The 24,510-nt window shown below is 41.8% G+C and overlaps 2 protein-coding genes across 5 annotated transcripts; one reads left to right on the top strand and one right to left on the bottom strand.

Annotated features, from left to right (window-relative positions):
- Positions 1-1,631: 1,631 nt before the first annotated feature.
- SETD4 (SET domain containing 4) lies at positions 1,632-12,258 on the bottom strand. 3 transcript variants are annotated; one of them, XM_065641990.1, is made up of 11 exons: positions 12,135-12,258; positions 11,261-11,363; positions 10,714-10,809; positions 9,745-9,782; positions 8,123-8,211; positions 6,915-7,344; positions 5,974-6,148; positions 5,225-5,306; positions 4,790-4,870; positions 3,656-3,779; positions 1,632-2,771 (listed from the first exon to the last, which is right to left on the bottom strand). In XM_065641990.1, exons 2-11 carry the CDS (start codon positions 11,328-11,330, stop codon positions 2,637-2,639), a joined length of 1,320 nt encoding a protein of 439 aa, XP_065498062.1. In that variant the 5' UTR covers positions 11,331-11,363; positions 12,135-12,258; the 3' UTR covers positions 1,632-2,636. The 3 variants fall into 3 exon arrangements, with proteins under 3 accessions (XP_065498062.1, XP_065498070.1, XP_065498078.1); XM_065641998.1 differs by lacking the exon at positions 10,714-10,809; XM_065642006.1 differs by lacking the exon at positions 3,656-3,779 and having other exon boundaries at positions 2,709-2,771.
- Positions 12,236-22,811, top strand: LOC135992680 (carbonyl reductase [NADPH] 1-like). Of its 2 annotated transcripts, XM_065642028.1 has the most exons (5): positions 12,236-12,351; positions 12,656-13,032; positions 13,832-14,151; positions 18,081-18,188; positions 19,979-22,811. In XM_065642028.1, exons 3-5 carry the CDS (start codon positions 13,866-13,868, stop codon positions 20,413-20,415), a joined length of 831 nt encoding a protein of 276 aa, XP_065498100.1. In that variant the 5' UTR covers positions 12,236-12,351; positions 12,656-13,032; positions 13,832-13,865; the 3' UTR covers positions 20,416-22,811. The 2 variants fall into 2 exon arrangements, with proteins under 2 accessions (XP_065498100.1, XP_065498091.1); XM_065642019.1 differs by lacking the exon at positions 12,656-13,032.
- Positions 22,812-24,510: the final 1,699 nt, after the last annotated feature.

Below are 24,510 nucleotides of genomic sequence, written 5' to 3'. Positions count from 1 at the left end.
GAGCCCATATTCAAACCACTTGGTATAAATATGTAGTCTATACTGCAGTATTGAAGCAAATAAACTTCCATCAAACTAGTATTCATCTTGCAAGACACATCATACAGAAGTTGTTCTGAAAATAACCATCACTTGAAAAAAAGAAAAAAAAAGACAAGAAAAAAATCTTCTTTATACCAGCTCATTATAAAATTTTAAAATAGGAAACACATATGTTTTTAGAGAATGAAAAAGGTTTTATTAAAAGCAAGTAGGAGGTCAAACAGTTCAGCTCTAATAATCAAAACTGCAGGACATATTCAAAACAAGCTCTCCTCTAGCCCACTACCCTGTTTCCCACAGTGTCCACCAACACCTTAACACAGCCAGCACAGGTCAAGCATATACAATACTTACCATCAATACCCTCCCAGACTTCAAGTATTTTGTAATCAAGGGACTGTGTGAGACCAGAGTTGTCTGTCTGCCTGGTAACTACCAACAGCTCTGTCTTCCATGTAGATGTGCTCTGTACCCATCTGGACTTTTGTATCCATACTCCTTAGTAACAGCAATGGATTTGTTACCACATTCTGTTACTTTCGAACCTGACTTTTTCAAGCTTCCTTTGAAAGCCTTTACTTCTTGCACTGTGAATGCTCAGTCACTATCCACCTTTTTCATGTCATCCATGACTTCCGCAGACCTTTTTGCAGACCTAATCACAATGAACGGGCAGCAGTCACAGGGTCAGGGGCTCAGCCCCACAATCTCTGCGTTAGCCAGCTTCAGTGGTACAGAAAGATCCTTACATGAGAGAATTGCCCTGGGTGAGATTAGCAGAGGTTGCATTCCCAAATCCAGACAGTCATCTCATCCCAGGAGGTACTTCATAATGGGACTGATCAGAATATAAAATATGGTGCCAAGTGACTTGCAGGGCTTAAAACCAGGTTAGGCAAATATTGAATTAAGTTTGCCCAAAGGATGTAATAAATGTGCTTCTAGCTCCAGAAGGCACTTTAGTTCCTCTCCCAATTTATTCACCCAGCCCTCTGCTCTGAAATGTAAAGTAACCACACACTGTCAATGTCTCCATATGAACAATACAGAAAGCCTGAGAGTATAAAAGAGTCTCAGTGCATTAGGGTAAACAACATAGAAAATACCTTAGTTTCAGGATTTCCTAATCCTAGGAAAAGATTACGAAGATGGCACCTCAAAACCAAGAACTTTGGTTTTGGGAAACTGAGTAACAGTGTACAGTTACCCTTCTCAGTTCCTCCAGTCTTTTGAACCAAAACCAATGTATCCCTCTAGAAGGAAAGGCCCTTCTCAGAGCTCCAGATATTGAGACATTTCCTGTCCCAAACAGACCGATGAAGAAAAAAAAAACCCACACAACAAAAAACAAACAAAACCCACAAACAAACAAAAAAACCCACAAAACCTGGAATCCCCAAATCCAAGCAAGTTTACACAATAACATTCTTGTTTACAAGGTACCAAAGAAAGTCTGAAAGAGCATTGGAGCTTGAATACTTAACAGTTTTCACTTGTTGCATTTTTCCCTTTAAATTATACCATTAGGTAGAATGCCTTTTACTGCTGGATACAATTTAATTTATTTCAAAAATAGAGAAGTCCTGTAGAAAACAAGCCAATATATTTACCTAAAAAAACACTCTTTAAAAATACAGTTATTAAAAAATGCTACAAAAAGTAATGAAAAATTCTATGTGACTACTCACAAAATGGAAAACAATCACAACACAACCACAATTATATGTTAAGTTTATACAGTTTAAATAAGGGTCCTGCCCTGAAACGTCCTTTGAAGAAGTCTCTCTTTTCTCTAAATGACATATGGAGCTAAAGCTCCCCACTTAACCAGAACTAATACTGAAAGGCAGCTCATGAGACTATCCCCTTGCAGACAGGACAGGAACATTTCTCAACATAATCACCAGAACTTGAATGGAAACAATGAATTGCCTGGGCGGTCTTCCAAAGTAGAAACAAGAGTTCAGTGAAACATCCTTTCAGCTCTCATTCCCAGCAGGAGGAGTCAAAGCACAAAGGAGTGAGTCTGAAGAGCTTTGAGCTTTGAGAGCAAAGAAGGGAAATTCACACTTCCCAAAGTTCAAGAAATACCTGGGCTGAAACTGCAAAAGGAATGATTTGGAGTTGGTCACAATTGGACTGATTTGTGCTCTAGTAAAGAATAGGCACTACATGAACTGCAAGTCTTGGGGACATGTACAGATCTCAGGGAAAAACGATCAGTATAGGGCAAATATAAGCTGCTCTGTCCTCTTCCTCTCTGTCAAGTGCCAAAGCTCAAATACATGCTGAGGAGTATCTGCTTGACCCTATAATCCATGCTTTAGCCACACAGGCAGCTGTAAAGTCTCGGACTGCTGGAGCCCACAATTCTAGGGCTGCTCAAATCACCCCAGAAGCTGTTTTGCTCACAGCTAAAGAAGGTTAGCAAATAACAAAATAAGACTCTGGGTCCTGTGTGACCCTGTAAACAAAACTAGGCATATTCTGCTGACTTTTTACATTATTCTTTGCTGCTCAGGCCCATTAAAACAGTTGAGCAAGGGACACCCATGGCAAATGATCTCCAACCAGCCACAGCTGTCACAGATGAATCAAGTTGTTGCCGTATTCACGTTGCAAAGAATCTCAGCTGATTTTTCTAGTATCTTCAGGTCTTCCAAGCATAGTGCTTCTACCAAAGCCAGGTGTTTTTTGAGGTTCTCATTGCTCCTTTTCAACTGTGAAATCTGAAGTTTATACAAATGGGATGAAATCACTAAAAAAATAGATTATTTAATATCGGACATGAACATAAAATTTGCAGAAAGCTTATTTGTGGTAGAGATTCCATGAACTATGTCAAAATAGTATTTTTTCAATTTTACACAAGAGAAACTGTAACAGTAAAAAAAAAGGGGGAAAACAATCATCATATGGATAGGAAGCAGATCAAAAACAAGGACAGGAAGGGAAGGGAAATGTTTACCTGATATCAGGCTCCTAAGTCCATACTATCCTCAAGCTATTGCTCAATGCCATATTCCCCTCATACTCTGTGCATATATGTGTTTCCTTTGCAAAAATGTGGTTTTAATAACCCTTTTCCATGATAGCTATCCAACTTGACACTAAGCACACATTTCTTTGCCAAAATTCAAAAAGGAAGAAGAGATTGTTTTCCTAAGACCGCAGACCTCCCTCACAGGAGACTGGCTGACATGGTTAGTTCATTTGGCTTGACTGGCATTAATGAATACAGCCTTCATTTTCTGCAACAAGGCACTCATGGCAGGTCTGCAACATCTCATGTGCCCACCTCATGCAAGTCTGCATTTTCTTTTAAGAGGTAACCTCAATAAACACATTGATATTGTAGGGAAAGAAAGGTTAAATACTTCTCACATGTTTACAGGGCTTCATACAAGCTTTGTAACATGGTTCCTTTATTTGCTGCAGCACAAATTCTGCTGAGCAATTCAGTGCTGTCAGTCACTCTGGAAACAAATCCTACACCGCCCTAGTGTAGTCATTTCCCTCTGTCACTCTGTTCTCACCCCAGAAAATTACACTGCTGTACATTTATGCTAGAAGAGAAAGGAATCTGGGCTACCTTGTTCTTCAGTCAAATTACCTGGAGAAGGACATGCTGCGTCTCCTCTATTAAAAAATGGCATATTTTTGCTGTTATATTCAAAGCCTGCTGTTCGTTTCTGGCTGAAATTACATCACCAACCAGTGTTCGCTTCCAGCAAGTACTAGAACCAAAATGTTTGAACAACACACAATCATTTGCTGTATTCCCCAGCTGAATGATAAACATATGGTTATGCTAAGAATAACATCGCTGGCACAAGGCAAGTAAGGTTAGCATACGTGAAGAGGGCACACAGCATTCAGATATGAGACTGAGAAGGCAAGTAAAAGGGAAGAGAGATGTAACGGTCTGGAGCAGTGGTCCCAATCCTCTGCCCCTACCCTTTCAGCCAAAGTCACGGTCTGCACTTAGACTAATGCTTCTGGTCTTTACTGCTTTGTCATGCTGCCACCAACTTCAGCAGCACCAGTGAGGAGTAAAAGCTCTTCACTCAGAACTTATTAGCATGGCTTCTGCTAAACATCACATCACCTGTGCTTGAAACAAGTATCATGAGGATTTATTTTCAGTTCTTATAAATAAACTCATGCCACTCAGCAATGAATCTTCAAAGCATAAGCAGCTTTGAACAAGAGAGAACTTCTTTTTTAATCTGTTATTTCAAGCAAAGCCAAGGTAACCATTTTCTATTAATACTGCTCGAGGTAGATCTGCCATTTGGAACAAATGATCAAGCCTGCACTGACAGTCACTGGAGATGAATTTCAGTGACTAACTTAGCCCTGGAATTTCAGAAGCAGCCTGTGGAACACATGTTTCAAAGAAATCAAGCAAGGTCAATAGCACTTAAAGTCCTATCAAACCAATAGGAAAAAGGTCTGGAGTCTGAACCTTCAAGTAATATCTGATTCTCAAAATAGAAAGGGAAAACAATGGGGTGTGTCTAGTATTTAATACAAGAAAGCAAAAGACCAAAACAGCACACAGGCAATGACTTTACATTATATGGTGATCTCTGCCTTTGTTCTTTTCATTTCTCACCTGAAGTCAATGACATAGACACAGGAGATTCAAAACAATTGCCCAGTATCTCACATACAGTCAGAAAAGAGCAAATAAAGGAAAATGGCACATGCACATTGTCTAAATGTTCAGAGTACTGAAACTTACAATTCATCTGCTCCAAGACTTAACACCTTGACGGCTGTGAGGAGTCTCCATGATGGTCCATCCCATGCAAAGGTCAGATTTCTAAAAAGTCAGAAGTGATGAGATGCAGAAAGAATAGCTGATTTTTACAGCATGATAGCTTTCTTCCTGACAAGTGTCAACAAGGGAAGATCTGCTCTTCAGAACTAGAGGACTCCTCGATTCCCCTTACTCTGCTGCTATCCACAGATAGGTTTCAAGGTACAGCCTGTCACCAATTTCAAGCTTTGATATTGGTGTTTACCACTTCTACGTTCTCTCACAAACAGCAAGGAAAACAGTTTGTTTTAAAAAAAAAAAAAAAGTATGCTGGATTTTGATACTAGAATCAAAATTTGACTCCCAGAAAAATGGAAAAGAAAGCCCGCAGGGAAAGAAAAAACTCCTGATACCTACTCTAACAAATCATGATCCTTTAGAATGGAAACTTTTGCATTTCTCTGCTTGTCCAGTGGTGGAAAATATTTGAGGAGAGTAGCTGCATAAAAAAAATCACAGATATTTAAATAAATGGTATGTAGAAGAAAACAGAGTCTTCAATTCTGAAATGACATTTCAACCGTATTTTTCAAGTAGCTACAGGACAAAGATCATAACCTGCTACATCTTGGTGAACTTTAACATAATCAAATATGTATCTACTTCTCAAAAGCTAACAGCAATCTCCAGGATTGTATTCTTATAATGGAAATCCTGGATCAAACTGAAGCTATGAACCACTCTCAGCAACTTCAGCTTGTGGGGATCAGGACTTCAATCCTGAAGTCAATGGAACAATCTAAGACATCCAGTTGCAATCTCTACATATAAGCTTCTAAGAATCATAATGTTACAAGTGGAAATTTACCAAAGAACACTAGCAATTTTAAAACCCCAGTCCTTAAATTCTATGCAGTTCAAACCCTATTCCACTTCTTGGAAATAAAAATAAATATTTTGATGGTACTAAAAAAAATCATAATGCCTTAATATGCATTGTACATATTGTGCATATATGTATATGCATGTGCATGAACTTCTTCACTATTCTTTAGTTATCCCTTTTTACTGACATCTCCTGTTGAAGACAAACAGTACTAACATGCTCAGATGCTCTGTTCTCCACTATTGTGCCTTTCAATGTCAAGATAATCTATAAATCCAACCTGATGAGACATAAACACTGCTGTGAGGGTTATCCATGGCAACAAATCCATATTCTAGTAGCAGTCGCTGATTATCATGAGGCCCATAGCAGATAAATACTTCTTCATATTTTTTGCACTGTGAATTTGTCCGAATTTCATAGCTTCTTGTTTGGTCATTAAATGCAGCCTTTACCTTCAAGAAGTTAAGGAAAAAGGTTTTACTCTTGGCAGGAAGGCACAGTGAAAAAGGAATCAGACCTCAAATGTTAAAATCCAACAGTACTGAACACTTCTCTAGCACTGGAAGAGAACTGATAGCGTAACAGATGCCTGAAACAGCAATCCATTAGCATGAAGAAACAAACATACATCAAAACCTTAGTCCACAGGATGTGCTACCCACTGCTTAGACTTACTACAGAGGCCCCAAATCCGCAAATAACAATGGCTTCATGCAGAGCTGGCCACTTCTGTGCTATCCCAACTCTGTTGGCACATAGTCCCTGACGTAAGGTGGAACTGCTCTATACACTTTCCTGAGGCTGCTCAGAAGCTTCAGCCAGAGGTGAAGTAACACAGGGACCACATAACTTGTGTCTCACGGGCTGAGCCTTACGGGAGAGTAGAGTAGGGTTATATTTATAAGTGGCTCTTCCCAATAGCTACTCTGGATGAAAACTTCACCCAGGTATTGTGGGCTCTCCTTGTAACTTTGCTTTGCTACATAAACTGGAACGTTTGAATCATCTTTATTCAACTGCCTTGGGCTGAACAACAAGCTCCAACGTATCTATGAAACATAAGTACTCAGCCTGCACATGTCCTCAATAGGCATCTTTCCCACTATAAGATATCTCACTGCCCTCCAGGCACTCTTAATCTATCACATGAATGCATATTGTATTGAGATAGTGCATTTACGAATAAAGAAACGAAGTGATCTATTTTTAGTTTCTTACCTGAACATTTGGGCTGTGGTTTAGCAAATCTAAATACGGTGCCAATGCATAAACATCTGGCTCAAGAGAAAAACATTCCCTCTGTGAATGTTTCATATATATTGTCCTGGTATTAATAGTGCACCAGGCCCACTCTAGAGCACTGTAGTTAAAAATAGTTTCTGTGTTCTCAGCAAACAAAGGCTGCAGGGAAGAGAAAAAAGCCTTGGAAGACGTGTACAATTCATGGACCATCGTTCTCTGCTCCTGAGCCTTCTTTCGTAAAGGTTCAGGAAGAAGGCTTACTACATCGTGCTCCAAACAAACAGGGCAAGAGTATGCCTTGGGTAAAACATCAAGATATGGCTTCCACAGAGATTTCTCACCAGCATGCTTCTCTGCTATTAAAAACGTGCACAGTGCTGTCAAAGGAGATACAGGAGGCTTCCATCTATTAGAAAATAAAATAAAAATACCAACACAGCAGATACACAGAGGTGAGATGGGAAATGGATGCAGCACTATTTTAACTCTTGTAGTTCTTTCAAATGTTATAAACAGCTTCTAATTTAAACTTCTTTGTAGTTCATCTCCAAGTCCTTTTGATGATTTCAAAGGGGCTATAAAAACTAGTTTGAAGTAAGAATTTCAGGCCCACCTCTTGTTTTTGTTTTGTTGGGGTTTTGGGGGGGGGGGTTTGTGTTGTGGGTTTTTTGGGGTTTTGCCTTTTTTCTCTGGTGTTGTTGGTTTTGTTTGGTTTTTGTTGTTGTTGTGGTGTTTTGGAGGGGGGGGAACGGGAGGTGTGGTGCAGGGTTTAGGATACATAACAAGTACTCAATGTCCAGCATACGTCTTTGGCCTGAATTTTCTGAAAGGCCATTTTTCACATGACTTATTTGCAACTCTATTTTATCCTCCTCCTCCTATTGAAGCATATTCGCAAATTCCCAAGAAACCATTCATAACTGGCATTTAGGTCAAAGCTGGCTCTAGAAGCAGGTTGAGTTCAAGTATGTACCATCCCTCCAACACTGCCTACCAAAAAGGGGATGCTCTGTGTCCAAACCTTACTTATCTGAGCATTCCACATGCATGAAAGTCCACAAGAAATACTCATACAAGTTCGGGTATGCAGTTTAAGGCCCTACCACCATTTAAGATGATTAATCTACTAATGAGCAACACACAGTAAAGGCCAGCTTGCCCATAAAGTGTCACTTTTCACTTACTTCATAATGTACTCTCCCAAGCAGCTACTAAGGACAGTGCCTGTGGTGAGTAAGCATTTCTCAGGCAATGAAATAATCAGATCCCCTGCCTTTGAGGGAGGAAAAAAAAAAACATCAGACACAAAGGATAGTAAAGGTCAAGTGTAAATGACTCATCTACTATGTGATTTCTGAACAGGGAGACATTCCCCAGAGAACAGAAATGTCAGGAAGCAAACAGATGTGATGTTGAACTTGACGGAAACTGGCACAATTTTAAGACAGTCACAGTACAGGAAAGGATGATTGCAGTCAGTGGCAACTGCCATCTGGAGAAAGTTAGCTTTTCATAGAAAGTTCAGTGCCTGGCTACTCACTTTCTTTGTACTGAAATATATTTTAGATTAAATCCCACAAACAGCTCAACTTCTATCAACATAGCAGTATGGGGTAGGGATATTTTGGGTCGTGTCTATCCTGACTTTGTCAAGTTACTGAATGCGTAAATTAGCTTTCATGCCTGGCTTGACTTGACCCAGATGTGTCCATGCCTGTAGGGAGATAGCACAAATCAAGTCAACACTCTCCCCTTCCCATTCATCTCCTGAGTTTCCCTATCTTGCTCAAGTCCACTTGATTCCAGCTCTCATTTCACTTACTGCAGACTCCCAGCACTGTGGACAACCTGGGCCTCTGGCTTCAACTGGTGGCTCTAACCCTGAGCCAGCATGAGAACATACACTGACTGTTCTCTACTCCTGAGTTCCACACTGCATCTCCTTCCTGCCTCTTGCTGTATTCTCCATTTTGCAAAGGTTTCTCGGTCTGATTCCCCAGTATTTGATATACTGCTCTCGTATCAGCTAGGAAACTTCTCCAACAAGCCTATTTTCTGAGAGACACTTTTCAGTCGGAGTTCAGTCTTTCTGTGCCGCTATCTGAAGGGCACGGTATTTTTTCTATCATTCCCCTTTTCTGCCAGGAATGTCTGAGAAATTATGTCTCCCTTAGCTGGTCTACCAACAAAGAAGAGGGCTATCAAAGTGAGGTTAAAGCTGTGATTTCACATTATGGCTAAGATAATCTAAAGCCAAACGCTGCTTAAAGCCCCATCTCTTTCCCTCACTCCCCTGATACACCATTCCTCTCTTTGTAGCAGCACTGGTCTGACCAAGGTGGGAGATTTCAAGGATCGAAGCTATCAAAGCTAATCATTTTTTTGAAGAAAGAGTTTTCTGTTGATTTGGCTTCCTGATGCAACTTACCACAAGAGTGGGGAAGACTGTTACAGTCAGTGCAAAGGAACCTGTGGGAGCCAGTGGCTGAGGGAGAAGGCATACAGGAGGTAAGGAGCCTGCTCCTTCTGGTTTCAGCCACTGACTGCCTTAAACCGAAACATGAGACAACACACTAAGTCTCTGTAAATGAGTACAGGAATGCTTTCATCCAACAAGCCCTCAGGGTACACAGGACATCATCCTACACATATGCCAACACTGCAAATTCTGGTATTGGCCCAGAAACTACATTCACAAGAGGGACTGCAAAAACCTTGTCTGGAATTTTAAGCTTTGCTGGTTGCAAAAGTCATTACATCTCAAAAGAACCCGAGGAGCTCTCCCATTTGAATCCACATTACTAACCTGCAGAGCTTTTGTTGTCATCAGTCCTCTTCCTGTATCTGAAGTAGGAACAAAGAAGATGCTTAAATACATGTATATATGTAAAATACAGGAGACTATAAGCTGCAATAACTTAAGAGGCCAGCAAGGAAAAGCTCTAAAAAACATATATTATGGATTGTTCCAGACATATATCTCATTTCTTTGTTCTCTGATTCTCCCTTTACTTTTCAGGATGCTGTGAAAGCCCTTTCCCTGCATCCCCTGCAACACTCACTGTCCAGTTCTAGCAATTATTCAACTTCTTTTTCACAATTTTTTCTTTAAATAAATCATTCATCACTGGCTGCTGTTCTTGGTTTCAGAGTTTTAACTAAACTTTAGAATTTCTATTCACAGTATTTTTCTCTGATTCATCCTATCCTCTCCACTCTCTCTTTAATATCGCAAAAGTTTTGAAATATAATCTACTTAAAGAGAAAAAATTGAAGTATATACCTTTACTGTAAACAGTACTATGTGAATCCTAGCTCTAAAATAATTTACTGATCTGTATCACTAGATCTGCTGGACTTGCATGGGAAAGAAAAGATGAAGAAATAATAACAAGGTTAGGTTCCGCTACTGGAAACACTTCAAAAGATACTACTTTCTTGTTTAAAATTGTGGTACTAACACTTAAAATCTCAATTTCTACAAGGAATTCAGCATAGGTGTGCATGTTTTGCAGTATACCAGAGTATTCTCATACAAAAGCTTTACAGGAGATCATCTTTGTATAAGAAACAGTTTACACCACTTCAAACCTCCACATCTACTTGTTTATGTTAAATGACATTCACCTGCATTTGCCACAAGTCCTTACAAGACTGATGGTAACTGGCTTTTTTCCTGATGCCAGCCAGGTGTGTGACTGAAAATGAAAACGGGAATCTAACCTTCTTAGAAGAATCAGAAATTTGTACCATCGATCAATAATTAAAACATTACCCCAGAACTCGGCTGGCCTTAAATTGCTGTCTTCAAATCCCCTGTCTTTTAGCCACTTCTTAAGTTTAATGTATTCCAGCTTGTGACTGCAGTTGACTAAAAATAAAAAGGAAGAGATTAATGCTATAAAATAGCACTCTGTTGGAAGCTAAAGGAAATTGAAAAACTTTACTATATAGTCAGAAAAACTGTATTTTGGACATTTTAGTATAGCCTAATGGAATAGCAAGAAAGGCTCCCCTCAAACTAGCTTACTAATTTCTGGGCCTCTGGATGCCAGGAGTTCTCAGAACTGTAAGAGTTATTCAGCATATTTAAGGGTCAAGGAATGTAAGAATTATGTACTTGCCATTAGCTAGAAAATAGAGCTCACAATATTCACCACACTGTACTTGGGATTGTAAACTAATGCTAGAATATTTGCGTAGAAAAAGCTAACATTTATGAATGTTGTTTTCAAAGGTGTTAGTCGAATATACACCATAGAATGACACCTTGGCAAGCAATCGGTTATTTTATTATTTATCAGTACTTCCACGGATAGTACCTCCATCCATAAAACTCTGCAAGTGTTTTCTTCTTCTCTTCCGACCTGTCCGACCTCTGCTTTTCTTCATGTTAAGTAATAGATTTTGCCTTGTTTAGACAACCTGAATAAGAATTTAAAAATATATACATACAACTTAAAAATGTTTAATCATAGAATGTCCTGAGTTGGAAGGGACTCACAAGGGTCATCGAGTCCAACTCCTGTCCCTGCACAGGACAACCCCACAGGTCACACCATGTGTCTGAGGGCTTGTCCAGTCTCTTCTTGAACACTGTCAGGCTTGGGGCCGTGACACCTCCCTGGGGAGCCTGTTCCAGTGTCCACCACCCTCTGGGGGAGGAACCTTTTCCTCATGTCCAACCTAAACCTCCCCTGGCACATCTTCCTGACGTTCCCTCGGGTACTGTCACTGGTCCCTTTCAAATACTGCATGTTTCTTTTATCTCCATAAGAGAAACCAGAGTACTGCTTGCTTAACAAGCTGCCTCTTTGAAGTTTAGAAAACGTCCTATAAGCCAGCCCCTAAACGAGGGCGGCTGAGAGCAAAGGGGCAAGGGCAGAGGTGAAGCCTTTACCTCCGAACGCCACCTTGGCCACGGCCATTGCCCCAGAAAGCCCTGGCGCTCCCCCGCTTCCTGAGCTGACAGACAAAACCCCGGGTCGCCCGAGAGAAACGAGCGCTGCCTGCGGCCTGCACGCCCCTCGCGTGTGAATGCGGGGGAGAGTCGATCGTGTGGCGAGAAACTCCAACCACCCCCCCCGCTCCACCCCGAGACCCCCCGCAGCAGCTCCCTCCCGTGCTAGAATTGCGACGGGGGAGAGGGCAAAGGCGGACACAGGGCCCGACGCCCCCCACCCGCCCCTGGCCCACCTGCCGGAGGCGACGTGGAGGCCGCCAACTGCCGCCAACTGCCCCTGCCCGCCCGCGCCGCCCCTCCCGCCGCGGGAGGCGGGTCCCTCCGGCGCCATCTTGGGTGCGGTCGCCTCCGCCGCTCGGTGTGGGGGTGTCAGTGGTTGGCGGTGAGCTCGTCCTTCCTCCGCCACCGCGCAGCGCTGAGGGGCCAGGGGGAAAGCACGCAGTGCTGGAGGTGGGTGACGGAGCTCCGGCCGCCCCTCCGGGCCGCTCCTGTCCCGCAGCTCCTCGCTGCGTTCAGCCGGCCGGGATCGTCCCGCCGGGAGTGACCCGAGGGTCGGGGCCCGTCGTGGCCCGCGGGCTTGCTTTGCGTTCTCGCTAGGAAGGAAAAGCTGGCCCGAGGAGGTGGTAGGGGGTAAAATGCGGCGGTTCGCGGCGAGGTGGGATTTCGATGGTGGAGCGGGAGGGCGGCTCCTGGTCCCGGGGGTGTCTGTCAGTAGCTGGGCAGGCTCTTAGGAGCCGGTGTTCATCCTTGCTAGGTGTCTGCTCGTGGTTAATTGCAAGCTAACTTAGAAGAGAAATAGCAGTGAAGTCGGAAGTGAACAAAACCGGCGTTTAAAAGTCGCTTTTATGGGGGAAATGCAGCTTCTTTATACCTGCTGTGTCTGAGAAAAACAGCAAGCGGGCGTTGTACCTAGAGCCGGCTGGTGTGTTAAACTGAAGAAACATCGTCTGTAGTCGATCTGTGGCCGCTGTGTCTCTCTGAAAACGCTAGAATTGGTTCTTCTGCCCGGCACTTGAAGATCAAGCCACTCCTCCCCCTTTTTTGAGCCCTGGTTTGTCGGCTCTGAGTGCATCAGTGCCTGAACTGCACCAGCTGAACATCCTCAAAAGAAGGAAGCGGTGTTCCTGTGAGGTGTGTGTGTGCAGAAGAGCTCACTCCCATCCAAAGTTAATTTAGTGCAAAAGATTAGTTTTGGTGGTGGTAGTTTGGTTTTTTGTTTGTTTGGGTTTTTTTACATAATCACCGGGGTTGGGCTTTCTTCAAAGCATTAACGCCAAACCTGTATTCCTTTGCTGATGTTACCAAAACAGTAACCAAGAAAACTCTCCAAATGTAGTGACAGTTTACAAAGCCATCATTGGTTTATTGCAGCGCAGGGTGCACAGGGGATTTTTTTCTCTTGACATGCACAGCAAGGATCAGAAGCACATTTGTTATATACACTACAAGAATGAATATTCATACAGTTTCTGAGAAGTACATTATACTCATGCAATTTCTGAGAGGTTGTGGCGAATGCACTCGAGCCCCTCCCCCACAGAGTGAACCTTGCCATCGAACTCTGTTAAGTCGCGCTTTTCTTTAAGTGATCTAAACATTGCTGTGCAACAAGCAGAACCCTACATTACTCATCCATGACAGAGGTCCCATCTATTTCCAAGAAATCTAATGTATACGTTAATTATAGTAGCGCACAGGGTGTATAGTACTGATATTGAGAAGCACAGAGCTGCTTTAACAAGATTATTCAAGCCTTTGGTATCATTGAGCTACTTTTGTAAGTTAAGGTTACTATGCACTCTAGTGTAGTTTTGCGTAGTTCAAAGTGGAATTATTAATAGGACTGTAGAGGAAAAAAACACTTTAATGCATTTTCAGATAGATGTCTTTCTCCATTCAAGTGTGAAATTCTCTTCTTTGCCATTTACAGTTGCTGTCACTTTGGCATACATTGAGAGAGGACGATGTCCAACACGCCAGTGGCTGTGGTGACCGGGTCCAACAAAGGGATCGGATTTGCAATTGTGCGGGCTCTATGCAAGCAGTTCCCCGGGGACGTGTACCTGACAGCCCGAGACACCAGCCGTGGCCAGGAAGCAGTGGCAAAACTCCAGGAGGAGGGGCTGCGTGCTCTCTTCCATCAGCTGGATATTGATGATCTGCAGAGCATCAGAGCTCTCCGTAACTTCCTCAAGGAGAAATATGGAGGGCTGAATGTGTTGGTTAATAACGCAGGGATCGCTTTCAAAGGTAGGAATCAGATTGTCTGGGATAGTTGTATGTGCCACAAAACTATGTGGAAAAGGATAGTAGCTTCTTATACAGGACTTGTATGGCAATGGCATGCTACTTCTTTGGCTGCGCAAGCTGCCTACCTTCCTCAGCATGGTGAGAGGGCAATGTGAAATGGCTCTTCGTCTAGCATCTGTTGGGCTAACTGTGCGTGTAAAGATGTTTTCCTGGAGTATTGTATTTGCATCATATACAGGGCATGAAAATACATTAGGCAAACAGTGCACGTGAGCAGAGTTGGGTTTATTGCTTCAGTGCCTGTGAGTTCCACCAGGCCCATGGGAGCCAACCATCTGTGTGACTATCAGCCATGCTCCTTAGGGATCTGTGTTTTCTCTCTTCTGCAAGCTTCATACTTTGTTCTATGCATTATCTGCTCAAGGATTCCAGTTGAAAAAAAAGAATCTTTGGCCCTAGGTGATTTTGTCAGCTTTACTTTAACTTTCTCGGGCCATTCAGTTACCTATAAAACAGTTCACGTAAATCTTGCTGTGCTGAGCAGGAATTTAACCCTTTCTTCCTCTCGTGTACCAGGAGGGCAGGGAAAGCAAGGAATACAACACAACAGTTGTAAGGCAGAAAAATGTGTTCTCTGTGTAGGTGTTCATAAAAACAGATTGAAAGGCTGAGGGAGCTGGGTCTCTTTAGCTTGGAAAAGAGGAGACTGAGGGGTGACCTCATCCATGTTTATAAATATATAAAGGGTGGGTGTCACGAGGATGGAGCCAGGCTCTTCTCGGTGACAACCAACAGTAAGACAAGGGTTAATGGGTTCAAGCTGGAACACAAGAGGTTCCACTTAAATTTGAGAAGAAACTTCTTCTCAGTGAGGGTGACGGAGCACTGGAACAGGCTGCCCAGGGAGGTTGTGGAGTCTCCTCTGAAGACATTCAAAACCCGCCTGGACGCCTTCCTGTGTAACCTCACCTAGGTGTTCCTGCTCTGGCAGGGGGATTGGACTAGATGATCTTTTGAGGTCCCTTCCAATCCCTAACATTCTGTGATTCTGTGAATCATATTAGCTCCAGAGAGAGCAAATCACAGGCTTAAATGAACTACTAGTTCATTTCCCTGCCAGTACAAACTTGTTCTTTACACACTTTCTGGAATTTTTAAACTCTTTACCTGCTCTCCAGTTAGGACATGTTGCTGTTCAAGCACAGTGCTGTGCAGAGTCATCTGCTCACAACATGAGTTAAGGTGGCCTGTCTAGGGCAGGATGGATTAAACCTCACCTGCTGCTGAAGATGGAGCTTCTCACGAAGTGAGCACAGCTTCTCACGAAGTGAGCACTGTACATTTTGCATGGTACCTCGCAGGAAGATTGCTTGTGTTCAAGATCAGCTTAATAGGAGGCAACTCTTAATATGACTGAGCTTCAGGATGTCTTCAAGATAGAGAGGTGTTAAAACCTTGCAGCAACAATTAAAAGGTTGTATCTCTGTCCATGCTTACCACTTACAAAGCTTGCAGGTGTTCAGACCAGTATTTCATCAATTCATAATCAGGGCCTTAGCTCAACCTACTTGTGACAGTGAGTTTGAGCAAGACTGGGATACAACTACAGCAACTGAAGTGCAGTGTGTTTTTCTTGTTGCTGACTGCAGCAGCTGTAGCCTCCATTGAGGTGGGTACCTGGATGGGTAAAATAAAAGCTCCTCAAATTGCTTCAGCAAGATTTGCTAGAGCTCATCTGTAAGTTATCTTAGATTTATTATTGTGGAGCCACTGAACAGATAAATAGGTAAAATAACATGACCAGTGGAGTTCCTGTACATCATAGGTTTGTGTTTGGTTTTGTTTTTGTTTTTTTAATTCAGAATTTGCTTCCAGAGGTTTAGCCTAGACTTTCTTCAAGCTGACAGCTCACTATGAGTCAGTGGTAGGTCATACAATTAAGAAATGTGATAGAGGAGCCAGTTGTAACTGGTGTTGAGTAAGTATCTAGCACAGAGGCTAGAGGGTTTAACACCTGTGTAAGAACTTGCTGTGATGCTTATCTCCTATTTTGGCTTTAATTCTTGCTTCTCAGATTGGTATTTCAACCCAAGTTTGGTTCTTGTTTTGCCAGGTTTCTGCTAGCATCACAGAATTTATGCTTTCTTTATCGTAGTACTCTTTATTATTGCTGTCTGTCAAGGGTTAGATTTACCATTAAATTGAAGTTATTGTTCAGTTTTTGTGCTGCACTACAGATAGTCCAGCAAAGTCCTTAGTCCAACAAAAACTGTTCATGTATGAAGTGATAATGTACCTATGCGTTGCCTTCTGGATGAGTTTCCATGAGAACAGTGGTTCTAGTAACGCTTGTTAAATCAAGGGAGTATGTATCTGTCAGATGTTACAAGTAACATATCTTGTTAGACAAATGAGTGGGTTTAGGAGCGTAGGGAAGCTTCGCTGTTGCAAGGTGGGTATTGAAGCAGGAGTTTGGAGTTGTGTAGATTTTTAGTTTCTTTTCTTCTCCTGCTGTCATAACTCGTGCAATAAAAAGGTCATGATCTGGTTTCATGTCTCGGATTTAAATGCAAGTGATGTGCAAAACTTGATCCCGTTAGTGCCCATTGCTTGGGAGTATATATAAATCAGTCATTATAGCTGTGTTTTGCGATAAGAATACAACTACATTAAATACTAAGTGACCTGTTAATGCTTCTCTCGTGAGTTTACATTGATCTGGGCTATGGAGACAAGTGAAGACCTGCCTAATCTATGTAGGTGGCCTTCATCACTGCAGAGATAGACCTTGCAGCAGAAGAGGAAGAATGTTGTTGAACTCTTACTTCCCCCTCAAAGTGGAAGACGCTTAGCATATGGCTTATTGCTGAGCCAAATTTTCAGCTGATGACACATCCTACCCCACTTTTGGTGGTGCCAAGCTGTCAAATCTGTCTGATGAAATCATACCTGTATGGTGCAGTTCCATGGTCTGCTTATGCTTACCTAAATCAGCTCCCTTTCCTAGCTGCTAATTCCCACTCTTGTGCTAGCACAGATCTGTCAGTTCAGGGGGTGATTTGTGACACAAGTATTTATCAGTGTTGGGGTTTTCTGTTTGTTTGGGATTTTTCAGACTGCACCACATCTTACCCCTGCATTCTTTATAGAAGCTTTTACAGTGTTTGTTGCAATTTGGCACTGCTCTGACTTCAAGTCCCAGCTAAGAACCCAAGACATGACAGCAAAAGAGCCAGGACATAGAAAGAGCGGTCTGCCATGTTGTTGGATGTTAGTACCAAGGAGGTAGTATTAACTTTTACATCTTCAGGAGCAACATCATAGATTCAGGATCATCCTTTCTGATTTCCCCTCTGCCCCCTCCCCTCCCCTGGTATGTCAGGATGGTGGCGAAGTGTTGTGCTATGCATTTAAGAGGAGAGGGCACCTCGAAGTTTAATTGCATGTGGTAGTGGCAGCCCAGACTCTGAGCACCAGGTGTAAGCACCAGCAGGTCAGTGGGCAGATTGGGCAGCACACCATGTGAGAGCAGGCTTTCCTTGTCTCTTCATAATAAAAGGCAGAAAGAAAAATGGCCTGTGGGTTGGCAAATGACTCTGCAGGGTGATACGACTCTCTTGGGGCAAAGCTAAAACCTTTAGCTAAGAAGAAGTAAAAACATAATTACGTCATTATTAATATAATACTGCAGAGCTGGGTCTTTTCATGCATAAGAAAGTGAAAGTTAGTGATGTTGCTTTTTTTTCTTATGTATCTTAATTGATCATATGCCTGTTTCCTAACTATTGAAAAAAAAAAAGGGGGGGGTGGCAGGGATTAGCATAAACTTTTGGGTTTTGCTAACTTGCTAACTTCCTTTCAAACCATAGTAAAATTCTGATTTTTTTTCTTTTTTTACCTCTCACCTTGCTACCATGTCTTATGAAAAGTTAAAGACACAACTCCATTTGCAGTCCAAGCAGAGGTTACCCTGAAGACAAACTTTTTTGGAACCAGGAATGTTTGCACAGAATTGTTGCCTCTTGTGAAGCCTTATGGTAAGTATAACAAAAAGTAGAGAAATAATTTTATATGGATTTGGGTTCTTATTAAATGGGAAAATACTTTCCTGTCTCAGAAGCATGTTGCCTCATAGCAAAAGTGTACCTTGCTGCACTGTAGGTAAAAGAATAGGTGGCCTTTCTTGACCCCCAAAAATGTCTCTGCTGTGTATATTTAAATCTACTTTTGAGCCAGTCACATTCTTCTGTTATGGACTGAAGTGAAATTCTCATGGTGCCCTCGAGAAACATGAAGAACTTACCCATGTTCTGTCCATGATATCTGCATATGGAAATTGTTATTGATTCAGAAAGTATCTTTTGATGATACAACCAGGATAAGGAAGTACCTAAAACCAGTTTTTCAGCTGAGTTTGATATGACATGCCTATTCTTGCTACTGCTGAAGAAAGCTGCTCAACAGGCTGTTGGTCGTTCTCTGTTCTAGATCACAGCCTTTGCTGTATTTGCAGTGTCTAGTGATATAGTTATAAATAGCACTTGAAGACATGCATTCAGTTATCGTGATTTGGTGATGTTAGGAGGAACTGGAAGAAAATGCTTTACCAAAAATGATGAATAGGATGGACCAGGGTCAAAGGAAATAATAAAGAGTTATTAGCAACATGCAAATAGTCTGTACTCATTGGATGACTGTCCTGCACATAATGCTCCTATTCTGGAAACCTGGAGCACTGAAAGTGCCCTGGAACGCTACTGACATACCACAGATTATTTGGAAGGAGGATGTTTTGATCCAATACCCACACCAAATCTAAGGGTTGGGTTTTTTTATATATACAAGTCTTTTCAAGACTTGTGATCACTAAATGTTTTAATGGAAATCTGGAGAAGTTCTTGCTGCTACAAATGAAATTCAGTCTGTATTAACATTTAAATACATCTAGGTTTTTAAGAGAAAAGGAGTAGATGAGTGAGAAGTTGGGAACTGTTATTCCCTAGGGAGGAAGGAAAGGACAGAGTAAATGAATTTTGGAGGCCAGCAGTGGGGAGAGAATAAACAGTGCTGAAATTGCAGTTTAGTCCTCTTGTGCTAAGGGTGAAGGACAAATGTGTGGATAAAGTTTTTAACACAAAGGATTAATTTCTGTGGCTTTTAAGATGTAAATCCTCGCGTTCATTCCCTAGTTCATTATCTGAATGGCTGTGAACTAGCAAGAAAGAGGGAAACAGTGTAACATAATTTTGGGGAAGAGGAGTGAATTACTGACTCAGCTCACTCATTCCTCTGTACTGAAGTGCTGGGAGATAAATAGCTTACTGCAGTTTTGCGTCCTGGGATTGTCTTCAGGTATTCTGTAGTGAAGCTGATGGTCTCACCACGTTAATAACTAGATTGCTTGTCTTGAATTCAGTGTTATTCTGGCTTTTGAGGTACATTCTTACAGCACTTTACTTGAGCTGTTGCAGACTGAAAATGTTTTCCACCAAACTTTGAGAGTGAAGTCTGGTTTCCATTACTGAAAAAAACACTTACTACTATGAATATGCCTACAGATTGTAACAGGCTATTTCCTGGAAGTGTACGTGAAGTTTGATAGGGAGCTTTTGCAGGTTCACGCTTTGAATTACTCTCTGTAATTGAATTCCGTAGAAATACTTGACATTGAGTTAACCATGATCTTCCAGAAGCTCTGCAAAATAGCCTATACAAGATATTTTACAGGTGTTTACCTAAGTAGTGTATACAGTAGAGCAAGCGCACTTCAGTGTCTGGGCTTGTTTAGTGTGTGTAAAAGTAATCAGTCTTTCTTCTCTTTTAACAGGTAGAGTGGTGAATGTCTCTAGTATGGTAATTAACTCAGCTCTGAGAGGCTGCAGCCAAGAACTACAGCAAAAGTTTCGCAGCGACATGATCACTGAGGATGAGTTAGTGAAACTCATGACCAAATTTGTGGAAGATACCAAAAAAAGTGTGCACGAGAAAGAAGGTTGGCCAAATACTGCCTATGGGGTATCCAAAATTGGTGTCACAGTCTTGTCCAAAATTCAGGCTCGGATGTTAAATGAAAAAAGAAAAGGTGACCACATCCTTCTTAATTCCTGCTGTCCTGGATGGGTGAGAACAGACATGGCAGGTCCTAACGCCACTAAATCACCAGATGAAGGGGCTGAGACCCCAGTTTATTTGGCCCTTTTACCTTCTGATGCTGATGGTCCTCATGGCCAGCATCTTAGTGACAAAACTGTTCAAACCTGGTGAGCTTATGTATGTGGGCCCGTGCAAGTGGTAATATGACTGTGGATTATTCTGTGCCCTGGCAGGGGACGTTTACTCAGAGCAGTCTCATCCTGTCCACAGCAGCAGGGTCCTTTTTTATTATTATTACTAATATTGTTATTATTAGTATTATTGTTATTACTATTGTTGTTATTCTTATTCTTACTATTATTATTATTACAGTTATGGTACTCTTCTGGGATTAGGTCTACATGAGGGTGCACTTCCCAACAGTGTCCAGTAGCCTGTTCACAGCATTGACTGTGTACCCTGAAATCTGATTTGTAGGTGTTCCAGCCCAGATGATACAGCTAATTTGGTGTTGCCCTAATGTAGGGGTGTCTGACTTTGTTTACCCGAGTTTACTCTTAATTAAATCATTGCCAGTCCTTTTCCCACTCCTCTGAGACAGATCTCTGACATGGAGTTGGAATGAGGAAACAGATGCCTTACGCTTTCTCAGCGCAACAGATTTATTTCTAGAGACTGTAGTTGCTTCTCGAGGTTGTACAGGATTTCTTAAAGGGGGAGGAATTGTTCTGAGATCTACAGTCTGACCGGTTTGGAGGGAGGCTAATAAGACCAGAACAGAATCACTGCTGTATAGAGATTCCTTATTATCAGTATAAAATGGAATTAATTGAAAATAAAAATAGCAGTGGCATACTATTAATATGAAAAGTTAATCAGTTGGCTTAATTAATATGTATGTCAATAAATGATTACTTATTAATTTGTATTCATGCAAGTGGCTTATTCTGGTACTGAAAATTTGTAAGGTTTGAAAATACACTTTCATTTTCTGTAGCTAAATTTGTAGCTGGAATGTACAGTGTTTGGACAATATAAAGATAAAATTAACTACAGAATTTATATTGTTCCTCAGGACTTGCAGTTCATTTGTTGCATATACAGAAGTTTCCGTATTAAAAACATGGATTAAGTGTTTTCCATGTAGTAGAGAAAACAAACTCAAAATGTTACAATAGTATTGCAAATAGGACTGAAATAGATAATTATCATGGTAACCAAAACAAGTCATCCAAGCAAAATCACAAGTAGAGGAAGCAATGACAGGAGAGCACCCAACTTGTTTTCCCACTTTAAATGCTGGTTACTACATTTTAAATGCTTAATCTTGAAGGGTTGCCGGAGCACTTCAAGCTGTCAAGGTGAGGCTATCTGGCAGCAGAGGCAGCCTGGGGGTAGGGCAGGGTACCTGGCACAGCCCCAAGCTGTGGGGTAGGGGCAGGAGTGAGGTGGGACTTGGTCAGCCCCAGGGTATAACCCTGCGGATCTTTCTCCACCCTGTCCTGCCAGCCAGCACAAAAGCCATGGTGGGGGCTCCAGGGCCCTGCCCCATTTTTCCCACAGAGCAGGGTGTGCACAGCATTGAGGTCTGCACGGGCAGGCTGCTCTCCTCTTCCTCTTGCTGTGAGAAGCTGAAGGAGCTGGACATAATTGCCTGTAAACCTGTCATTTGTAGTGACAAATCAGTAATGGGCATGTTAATTCTTAATCAGGAGTGAACAAGACAATGCCAAAGTGGCTTAGCGGACTGGGCTTTACATTGGCTCCCTCTGTGTTCAGAGAAGCCTTGGATCAAAAGACGTTTGATATAAATAATATGTCTGGTTTTAGTAGTCACTTATCAGCACAGAACAAAGGTGTGATTATTAGTTAGTTTTTTAAGGATACAGTAGCTATTGTTTTTATGAAGATGGAACTATTGCCAAATAGTCATGCCCCAGAGCTTGTTAAAGTGAAAGATGAATGCTGCCCCAAAAGTTCTCATGGTAATCTATACTCAATGAAGAAAAAAAAAAATCTCTGAGATCTTTAGTTTAAGGGCAACAGATCAGTTACAAAATGCCTGTGTAAGGTTTTTAATGCACTTGATGTACTATCTGCAGACTGCCTGTAGTATGTTAGCTCCAAAAGCCATCCAGTTGATGCAGTAATTTGACAATCATTCTGATGTGCAACAGAAAGAACCATGGTTTGTACATGCTCTTCTAGTTGTGTTAATAGCATCTCAGCAAAATAAAACATGACTGTTCTGATTTGGTAGTTTGTGCACGACTTTAACAGATGTAATTCAAAAGAGGAGAATCATAACTAGTTCTTTATACTTGACATGCTGCTTGAGTCATTAACTTTCAAAAGTTGTGTGCCCTTCTGGTTGGCACATACAAACTTTCCAAACAAACCTTGACCCAGCTTTTGTATGGTTTGTGCAAAGACCAGACTGTAAGAGTCCTAGGTACCTTTACCATGTCTGATAGTATTTGTTAAATACAAATTAGTTTCTAACTATCTCTTCTACTCTATAAAGCTCCTTCTTAAGTCTAACTCAGGATCTGTTTTGTTGCGCTTTTTTTTTTTTTCCATTCAGGCCAAATAAATTATAAGTTTGAAAGTTTTACAAAAGATGTACTTCAAATTCTTATATCAAGCCCTTTCACAGTGCCTGTTCTTTGCTAAACCTACTAACCCTGCTTCAGGGTAAGGAAGCAAAGTGGAAGATGATGGCTAAGTGGTCATCTTCAGAAATATAATTTCTCACACTGAAATTGATTATAATACAGACAGTTTCCTCTGGTATGAACAGAGGACAGATCTTTCCACAACCTTTGCAGCTGTGGTGCAGTACTCGAGGAAGGAAAATCAGCTGTATGAAAGTAACCTCAGCTGCAGGAGGTAGAAACAAGAGGCAGAAAATGCTCGTTGTCCACAGGACCAGTCAGAGTCAGGAAGGAGCTTATGCAGGAGAAGGACATTCCCCCGTGACAGTGGCAGCAGGATTGTGTCCTGGGAGCAGCACTGGGACCATGCTGGGCAGCCAGCCAGGGGAGGGCTGTTTGCTGAGAGCAGAATGAGAGGACAGGCTGTACAGTGTGTGTAGCGGGCTGGATCTTTGGGTGGAGCTTGCATTGTTCAACAATATTTTTTTTTTTTTTTAAGCTACCTCCCTGCTTCTCTCCCATGTCCCTTGTGTCTGAAGTGTTTTGTTTCTTTCAGATTCTGGCACGCTTCCTGAGTAGTTGTTGTTTAAAGTTTAAGGGTTAGGAAAGGGATTTAATAATAATGGTCTGTTCTACTGTATAAAACTTCTACGCATGATTTACTGTTTTTCTTTTTACATCGTGTCACTAACATTTTTAATACAGAATCTATTAGCCAAAGAAAATGTCTGGCAACGCAGTAGCTGTGGTGACACAGGACAATGAAGGAATTGGACTCACAATTGTGAGAGCTCAGCGGAGGCAGTTTCTTGGGGATGCCGTAGCTTGTGCAGGACACAGGCGGCAGTGGCAAGACTTTGGGAATGGAGACTGAACCTGCTGCCAGATCCGCTGGATATAAACAGTGTGGAGGATCTCTGGGGGACTTTCTGAAGGAGATGCTATAAACATCCCAGTGTGCTGGTTAACAATGCAGCCATCATTTTCAAAGACTGTAGTAGGCCGGCTGTTTGGCAGAGCTTTGCTTTGGAAATCCAGTGATCTAAAAGCATGGGAGCAATCAGTAAGGAAACAGGTCTGCTTTAAACCTAGTTGAATCTAAAAGGGATCACTGCCAGGTAATGTCTATCTGAATCTCCTGCAATGCTGGTAACTACAGCATGGACCAGACTTTCGTATCCATTATGGTTCCAATGCAGTGTAGTGCAGTGCATTTGGTTTTCAAAACTGCACTGTAGACGTGCCTAGGGAGTTTGAGGTCAGTTTACCTGAAAAGATGAAGAGACTGTATCTAGCTTAACACGTTGTTTCCTTAAATTTGCCATTTAAGTGGTTTCCTCTATAAGTTATAAAGGTGACAAGAACTCTTGAGAATTAATTATGTCCATACTCCTATAGTGATATGATACAACATGTAGGCAGTGCCCTGACTTTGCGTACTGTGAGGTTCCTCTCAGCCTAAAAATGTGTCAAGAAAATTTAGATTATATATGCTGCCCAGTATTGCTTAAATCGCTTAAATGCAGAATATAATTCAAACTCCAGTTTCATGTTAGTATAGGAATGTTTTTAGCTTTTTAATCTCAAATAATGAAAAAAAAGAAGGAATAAC

This window comes from Caloenas nicobarica, chromosome 1 (assembly GCF_036013445.1).
Source record: "Caloenas nicobarica isolate bCalNic1 chromosome 1, bCalNic1.hap1, whole genome shotgun sequence".
NCBI classification, from domain to species: Eukaryota; Metazoa; Chordata; class Aves; order Columbiformes; family Columbidae; genus Caloenas; species Caloenas nicobarica.
Note: the sequence above shows the minus strand (reverse complement) of the source record. Positions and strands in the feature narration are given on the sequence as shown.

What these genes read in the sequence shown, in the direction of transcription:
- SETD4 (XM_065641990.1), bottom strand. Translation starts at nt 11,330, where the DNA reads ATGAAGAAAAGCAGAGGTCGGACAGGTCGGAAGAGAAGAAGAAAACAC. An exon ending in ACCACAGCCCAAATGTTCAG is followed by an intron (nt 6,149 to 6,914) that starts GTAAGAAACTAA and finishes AACTTCTTGAAG; the next exon opens with GTAAAGGCTGCATTTAATGA. An exon ending in CGCAGCATGTCCTTCTCCAG is followed by an intron (nt 2,772 to 3,655) that starts GTAATTTGACTG and finishes TATAAACTTCAG; the next exon opens with ATTTCACAGTTGAAAAGGAG.
- LOC135992680 (XM_065642019.1), top strand. Translation starts at nt 13,866, where the DNA reads ATGTCCAACACGCCAGTGGCTGTGGTGACCGGGTCCAACAAAGGGATC. An exon ending in CGCAGGGATCGCTTTCAAAG is followed by an intron (nt 14,152 to 18,080) that starts GTAGGAATCAGA and finishes TCTTATGAAAAG; the next exon opens with TTAAAGACACAACTCCATTT. An exon ending in GCCTCTTGTGAAGCCTTATG is followed by an intron (nt 18,189 to 19,978) that starts GTAAGTATAACA and finishes CTCTTTTAACAG; the next exon opens with GTAGAGTGGTGAATGTCTCT.